At 40.6% G+C, this 8,310-nt stretch overlaps 1 protein-coding gene across 1 annotated transcript; it reads right to left on the bottom strand.

The window, feature by feature from the left end:
* Positions 1–485: 485 nt before the first annotated feature.
* Positions 486–3,790, bottom strand: LOC101731845 (elafin). The gene is made up of 4 exons (XM_031906619.1): positions 3,680–3,790; positions 2,755–2,967; positions 1,940–2,031; positions 486–881 (listed from the first exon to the last, which is right to left on the bottom strand). Exons 1-4 carry the CDS (start codon positions 3,750–3,752, stop codon positions 843–845), a joined length of 417 nt encoding a protein of 138 aa, XP_031762479.1. The 5' UTR covers positions 3,753–3,790; the 3' UTR covers positions 486–842.
* Between the last annotated feature and the right edge of the window lie 4,520 nt (positions 3,791–8,310).

Below are 8,310 nucleotides of genomic sequence, written 5' to 3'. Positions count from 1 at the left end.
TTATAATCAAATAATTCAGAATTGTAAAACTGATTTCCTTTTTCTATGTAGAAATAAATCGGTACCTTGGAATTGATCCCAACTAAGATATAAATAATCCTTATTGGATGCAAAACAATCCTATTGGGTTTAATTGATGTTTTATTGATTTTTTTAGTAGACTTAAGGTGTTGAGATCCAAATTACGGAAAGACCCCTTATCCGGAATACCCTTGGTCCCGAGCATTCTGGATAATGGGTCCTATACCTGTACTTGATCCCAACTAAGATATAATTACCCCTTATTGGGGGTACAACAGTCCTATTGGGTTTATTAAATGTTTAAATAATTTTAAGTAGACTTCAGTTAAAAAGATCCAAATTAAGTAAAGATCTCTTATCTGGAAAACCCCTGGTCCCGAGCATTCTGGATAATGGGTCCCATACCTGTATATATATATTTATATATATAAAATATAAAGAAAGGGCACTGCACACAGAGGGACTTAATGCAAAGAAAAAAAATGTTTATTGAAAACAATCCAACATTTTTGAGCACGGTCTGTGCTCTTCCTCAGGGACAACCAGATATATATACATGTTCATTATCTACAATCACTGGTGTATGGATTGTGCCTTCTCCATCCCAGCAAATGTGACAGCTCCAATACATGCAAGTATTTAGAAAGTATTGAGTATTTTGAGTATAAGTTTTTCCCCTCAAGCCACAGTATATTGCAAACAAGGTTTTTTAATAAAATGTATGTAAATAAAATTAGAACACAGCAATGTGAGATTTGCCATAGTTTTATTTTTGTCATGCTACATTAAATGTCTGTCAATTCTGTTTCTACCCTGACGCCTCAGTCGCGCTCTTCTTTCTCACATTTCTTTTTTTCGATCTAAAAAGAGAAAATGAGCAAAAATATTGCAGTTAGAGATAACAGCATTGTGTTGCCACAAAACTGCAGATCCAATCAGATCAGTGGTTCAGTTGGAAAGTTAGTTTGGGGTAAAAGCGGCAAAGTTCGATTAACTTCATGCCATTTAGGAAGATGAATGCAATAGGAAACCGTAAACACAGTTTGATCCCGGATGGTATGCAATTAGTCAGCCAGCTTAACGAGTCCTGCGACTTTAAAAATACATTTGTTTTAATGTTACTGACCTGCAGTTCCCAGCAGGTTTTAGCATTTGATAATATGATAATGGGAATGGTGGTAATTTTGGTCGAGCAACATTGCTCTTGTAATCTCTTCTATTCTAAGTATCTGGTTACACCCCAGAGAACTTTCACAATGTTTGCTATAAACAGGGAGACAGGTTTTATTAATTAAATTAAATAAGTGCTTTATTCAGTAGTCCTTGAGCAGCTACATTGATCAGCAGTCACCTAACCAAATTCATACAGAAAGAATCTGCCATCAGTATCATTATCTTCTATCCTACCCAAACTATCTGATCAGCATTCTAACTAGGGAATAGTGATATCAGGTACAGATTATTTGAAGATACATCAATGTCTGTTTGGTGTGGAACAGCTGTCCAATATAAAATATAAGGTTAAGTCACGAAAGAGTCCCATGAATATATAAAGGCAGGAGGCCTCAAACCAGGATTTCTATAAAGGTTATGGAACTCTATCTACTGAGAGCATGACTAGCCTCCCCCAAAGGCCTGCACCCAGCAGCGCCCTCTAGCTACAAGGGTATTTCAAGTCACCAAAGAGTTCATTGAACCTATCCAAGCAGGAGACCGCAGACCCACAACAAGGGAGGGACCAGTAGCCTGAAACATACAGAAACAAGAACACTCCCAACTATTACACATAATACTTTAAGCAGTTCAGGTTTCCTATTTACATCACAATGACAATTTAATTGAACAGAATCAACATTTGTAATCCTCTACATAAAATCCCATGATGTGCAAAAGAAGAATATAGACATTTGCAGCTTACCACTCCTGCCAAACCTTTCTTGGGAACTACACAGAGTCCCTTGCAGCAGATCAAGGTTCCAGCACAGTCTGATTCCTCCTCACAAGGCGTCTCTAGCAAAGTGCCAAACAAATTTTAAGGTCAAATAACACTTTTCATTTTCATGTTTACTCTGTATAACTTTCTACAGGCAAAGTCAGAACATGTTACTAGTTTGTCAGATGCAGTTACATGGTCAAAAGGAGACCATTCCCTTCGGATGCATATTCTTAACTTCCTTATGATCTACTGCTATTGCAATTCTATGCAATATTTCTGTGTCTTATATACCAACAAATGGCTGTTGGGTTTCCCTTAGTGTAGGGGAGCCTCTAGGCTCTGGACTCAATACTATTGATTCCCTGTACAGTCTTTTTAAGAGACCTCATTCATTCAGTTTGATGGAATTCAGACCCAGATCTCAGCCTCCTGCATGAATCAATTCTATCTGAAACTGAACCTAGCAATGTAACGCATGTACTTTCCACCCAAACCAGGTCCTACTCCCCTTTTTGCAATTACAACTGATGGCATACTGATAACCATGGATATTCATTTAAACTGATATTACTATAGAAACTTCTTCGTATTTCCATATGATTTCTCCTCTCGAGCTGCTACAAAAAAATATTCCCTGAGCACCATGGCAGTATGTGCTTCAGTCTGGGCATTTGTGGGCTAGTGCCCTAGGCACTGTGGGTGGCTACACTCATTACCTTCCTATTGGTATGTGTTTCTGCAAATATAAATGGTTTTGCTCAATGGCTGTTGCCTTGAAACCTTATATATTTACTTACTGTATACGGGGTTGACACATTTCATTCCACAGCTGGTGTTGCAGCATTTCTCGATTCCAGCACAGTTGGTGTCAGTGGAGCAGTGAATGTTAGCGCAGTTGGAGCCCCCGGGGCAAGTAGTGTTACAGGCAGCGAGGGTAACGTTATTACCGGAGGGAACAACTGGGCAATCGCCACGCTTCTCATTTTTAGCCTCAACTTCTTCAGCTGTTTCTGATGATATGAGGAAAAACATAAATAAAAGAAAAAACAAAAATTTTGCAGCCAAGAAGTTACCCAATTTAAGTTGGCATTTCATTAGACATACATTATAACAAAAGAGCCCATAACAATCAAACAGCTTGTATGGACACCTTTAGCATCCTACAGCAGGTTTTCCTGAGCAGGGTTAGACTGGGGGATCTGAGGCTCAGCAGGGCTGCCACCCCAAGAATCCCTGTACCCCCTCAGGGCCCCCACTGACTGCCCACCCACCCCCAGCTCTTCCTCCCCACTGTGCACACAGGTACCTTATACTTATTTCACCACAATCAGTGGTGGGAAGTCAGCGAGGGAGCGCCAATACTGGCAGGTGGGGATTTCGTTGCAATGGGACAACATTTTAGCTTTGTGACAAATTTTGCATTTGCGCAACAGAGAAATACAGTTTGCGAACCATTTGCATGTCTTGCGACAGTAAGTTTGTGATTGTGAATCCTTAACCTAGTTTCACATAAAGATTTATGCCATATTGGGGCAGGTTTTACACATTCCCAATATAATTAATGTTTAGTGAACAATATTACATTGTGAGCAGCACAAAACATTTGCATTTTCCTGAGTGCATGGGATTTTTATGACATTCCCCATAGGTATGCTAAGTTAAAAACAAAAAAACACTACAGAATTTGACATACAAATACATGGCTATATATAGCAGCCTTACCCTTCTTAGGCTTAGTGCCATTCACCAACGCCAGGCAAAGGAGGGCAGAGAACATCAGAACTTTCAGCATCATTGTAGGTCTGGGGGAATCTCAGAAGTAACGTTGTGTTGTGTAGATAATCAGACACTATTTATATTCTGTTGCTGCTCATTTCATCATGGAATAAACCCCCTTGAACAATAAGGCTGTAACATTAAACTGGGGCAGGGTCTTTAAGTTACTATTCTAATACCTGTTAGATGACCTGAGAATCTTTGTACCAAAAAGTCATAAGGTTTCTATTTTGGGATATAGGAGGGGACAAGTCATTTAATATGATATTGTTTCTGAAAACGTTATCCCTGAAACTCTTTGTCTTGCATGAACAAGTCCTTATACTGTCTAAGAATAAAAAATCATGATGACACCCTGGGATCCTAAAATTTAGAACCAGACTAGGAACCGGTCATTGCAAAGTCCAGCCAAAGGAGAAAACGCATTCTCATTATCAGTAGTCTGACTTCAAATGGCATTGTCTCATGTAGCTATTATACGCGATGTTAGAGGCCACACTATAGAAAGTGTATTGTCATGCTTACAATAACAATAGCTTTGTGCCGCACCAATTGTCAGGTGTTACCAAATTCTGCTTCTCTTTCAGTGTTCTCTATTGAACTGTTTGTGAGTTGTCCCAAAATAATGTTGAATAATGTTGAATTTATACAACAAATTAACTATTAGGATTTGAGTCTTTTGGATGTGTTAGATATGGGACCTGTTATCCAGCATGCTCAGGACATGGGGTTTTCTGGATAAGGGGTAATTATATCTTAGTTGGGATCAAGTACAGGTACTGTTTTATTATTACAGAGAAAAGGGAATCATTTAACCATGAAATAAACCCAATAGGGCTGTTCTGCCCCCAATAAGGGGTAATTATATCTTAGTTGGGATCAAGTACAGGTACTGTTTTATTATTACAGAGAAAAGGGAATCATTTAACCATGAAATAAACCCAATAGGGCTGTTCTGCCCCCAATAAGGGGTAATTATATCTTAGTTGGGATCAAGTACAAGGTACTGTTTTATTATTACAGAGAAAAGGGAATCATTTAACCATGAAATAAACCCAATAGGGCTGTTCTGCCCCCAATAAGGGGTAATTATATCTTAGTTGGGATCAAGTACAGGTACTGTTTTATTATTACAGAGAAAAGGGAATCATTTAACCATTAAATAAACCCAATAGGACTGTTCTGCCCCCAATAAGGGGTAATTATATCTTAGTTGGGATCAAGTACAGGTACTGTTTTATTATTACAGAGAAAAGGGAATCATTTAACCATTAAATAAACCCAATAGGGCTGTTCTGCCCCCAATAAGGGGTAATTATATCTTAGTTGGGATCAAGTGTACTGTTTTATTATTACAGAGAAAAGGGAATCATTTAACCATTAAATAAACCCAATAGGGCTGTTCTGCCCGCAATAACGGGTAATTATATCTTAGTTGAGATCAAGTACAGGTACTGTTTTATTATTGCACATTTCAATGCAATATAATAGTTATACAGGGAGCTCATGTATTATAAGGGATAATATACCCCCTACTGTAAATGATAAGGATATTAGAAGTCACTCAGGGGTTCTATGGCCATACAAAGGCCCAAGGCTGCAGGCTGAGTTATACAGGGAACTCTGAGTATCACTCATGTATTATAAGGGATAATGTACCCCCTACTGTAAATGATAAGGATATTAGAAGTCACTGAGGGGTTCTGTGCCCATATAAAGGCACAAGGCTGCAGGCTGAGTTATACAGGGAACTCTGAGTATCACTCATGTATTATAAGGGATAATGTACCCCCTACTGTAAATGATAAGGATATTAGCAGTCACTGAGTGGTTCTGTGCCCATATAAAGGCACAAGACTGTAGGCTGAGTTATACAGGGAACTCTGAGTATCACTCATGTATTATAAGGGATAATGTACCCCCTACTGTAAATGATAAGGATATTAGCAGTCACTGAGGGGTTCTGTGCCCATATAAAGGCACAAGGCTGCAGGCTGAGTTATACAGGGAACTCTGAGTATCACTCATGTATTGTACGGAACAATATACTGTACCTCCTATTCTTTATTATAAGGATTATAAAAATTGCTACCTCGGTTTCCCCAAAAAGGGTTTTATATTACCTGTTTACGAAAAGAGCATGAACTGCTTCTTTAAAGACCCATTATACTGGGATATATTGTTATATGAAGGTGTAAGACAAGACCATCTAAACAGCTTGTGCTACACCCATTACTGGAACCAGATACAGTTACTCGATCTTACCCAGAGTGAATATACCTGGAGGCTAAAATAAAACCAGGGACTATGTACAAAGCAGTGCAGATCTGCTCCTATTGTTAAAACAACTTGTTTCTGTCAGGGAGAAAACTTGTTGTGTTATAGAACTTAATTAATGAGCGCTAATGAGCGCACAAGACTCATGGTATTCACATATGACATATGATAAGTACAACCTTGTTTTCCCACTGTCCCCACTTCGTAATGTAGGGACCCATAGGGTTAAATGGCCCCTATGGCTTTAATTCCATACAGGTTACGTTCCCTTAGTTGCTGGACAGAAGGGACAGTATCTAAGTAAGTTAATTTACACATGTATGCTATTGGCTTGCAGGTATGGTGACCACTTCCTGCCTCACTGATATAGAGGTGTAGTAATAGAGGTGTAGTTAGACAACACCTTCACCTTCCTCTTCCCCTTAGGGAAGGCCCATTCTGGGTGAGTAGTAACCCATGTTCTACTGGTACTTGCCTGGGAAGGCATTTATTGAGCCAAAATAGAGGTTACAGTAATAACGCAGTATTGTGTTGTGTTGTGCGGACCATTCGTTTTATATCTCCTAGTTCTGCCTCAGGGGCCCCTGCACCCCCCAATGGCCCCCGCCGCCTTCACCCCCCCTGCAGAGGCCCCCAACACCCTCTAACCCCCCTCCCACGAGTGTTCCTAAAAGAAACTTACCTGCCACACATGGGGGAGGGAGACAGCAGATCACGGGAGCGCCCTGGGGGGGATCAGATCTGGCCTGCTGGTTTTTTCCCAGTCCGACACTAAAAGTGAAGGTGTTTAACAAGGGACTTATGGAGACAACGACTAAAGCTGTGTAACCTTGGGTGGATAGGTTGGTCATGGGTTTTGTCTAAACTGCATTGATTTTCCAGTGAAGACGCTTTCCCACGTGACACCGATAACAACCCTTCCCTCTTAACCTTTGTGCCCTTTTGATCCCTATCGAAGACACTCACACAACAACCTTTTTGTGGGTAGAAAAGGCCACAGGCCATTTATTTGCAACAGTATCAAATTTGCCATTATTACACATAACCCGATTTAACAATAACATGTTAATGTAATTAAATAACATATCTTAATCTCTTGATAACACAATAACAATTAGCTGCTATGTGGAAGCTGTACCTGCCCCCACCGCAATCAGTTCCTTGAGGTTGAAAACCCCCTTTCTCTAACCCCCACAGCCCCATTTACCACAGACCTATGGCTGTAATCCCTAGCCTCAGGCCTAACCTTCCGCCTGCCTCTCCTTTATCTATTGAATCCTCGGCTGAGACTATGGTCTTGTACCTCCCATCTCCCTTTCTACTCTCTTTTTTCTCCTCAAAAAGGAAGGGAGGGTGGGACTTGTTCTCTCAAAATGGCCACTTTCCCCTATGCTCCTCCCTGCTTGTCTCATTTTTACTTCACTCCAGCCAATCCCCTTCAGGACTACAATACCCATACTCCCTATCACCAAACACTTTCCCGGGCCTTTTTCCTATCCTTGTCATGGCCCGATACCCTCAACTCCTGCTCGTTCTATTCCGGGGTCCCCTGGTGTTAGCATGGCATCGTCTGCCTTTTACCTTTGAACAATGGCTTGAATATAATACACAGGTAATCTTATCTATTCACTCCAACACAACAACTACAAGTAAAATGGCCCAAGAAACATATACAATCTTTAGTGTAAAACATTATTAACTTCTGATAGGAAAATAAAGTATTGAAGATTATGGTGTTGATTTACAGAGACCCCGGATAAGTGCAAAAGTAGTAAGAGGAATAAAAGCCACACTCCTCAGAGTTCATTCAGACAGCATTTACTCTCAGGGTCACAATGGGGTGTGCGGGCCCACAGGGGCCCCCCACAACCCCCCACACCCCCCCAAGGGGCCCCTGGCGCCTGCACACCCCTTCCCCCCACCCAAGCGAGCATGTCTCATACTTAACCAGGCGTGACTTAGGGAGGGAGGTCAGCGGGGGAGTTTGGTGGGGCCCTCGAGGGCCAGGGCTTACCAGGTTTTTCCCAGTGTCCCGCTAGCCCACTCCAACCCTGCTCGCTTTGGTTCTGCCCCCACTATGCTAAGCAAATGTGAATAACATGAATAAACTTGAAGCCTTGAAATTGTATCTGTTGTTCGGTTGCTGTAGTCAGTAATGTTAATAAAGCAAAATGATGCAAAAAATGCCACATGAAATTTTACTTTGTTTAGATCCATCGATAACATTATAAAAAGTTAATTTAAATGTGAACTGCCCATTTAAAGCATCTACATAAACGATGCTTTTGAAAATTGCTAAC

The sequence above is a fragment of the Xenopus tropicalis genome, chromosome 7 (genome assembly GCF_000004195.4).
Source record: "Xenopus tropicalis strain Nigerian chromosome 7, UCB_Xtro_10.0, whole genome shotgun sequence".
Classification (NCBI taxonomy): domain Eukaryota; kingdom Metazoa; phylum Chordata; class Amphibia; order Anura; family Pipidae; genus Xenopus; species Xenopus tropicalis.
The sequence above is the reverse complement of the archived record's forward strand: the minus strand, read 5'-3'. Positions and strand labels throughout refer to the sequence as shown.

Coding starts and splice junctions, on each gene's coding strand:
- LOC101731845 (XM_031906619.1), bottom strand. CDS start 3,752: ATGATGCTGAAAGTTCTGATGTTCTCTGCCCTCCTTTGCCTGGCGTTG. Junction 2,968..3,679: donor TGGCACTAAGCCTAAGAAGG/GTAAGGCTGCTA, acceptor TCATATCATCAG/AAACAGCTGAAGAAGTTGAG. Junction 882..1,939: donor AGAAAGGTTTGGCAGGAGTG/GTAAGCTGCAAA, acceptor TTCTCTTTTTAG/ATCGAAAAAAAGAAATGTGA.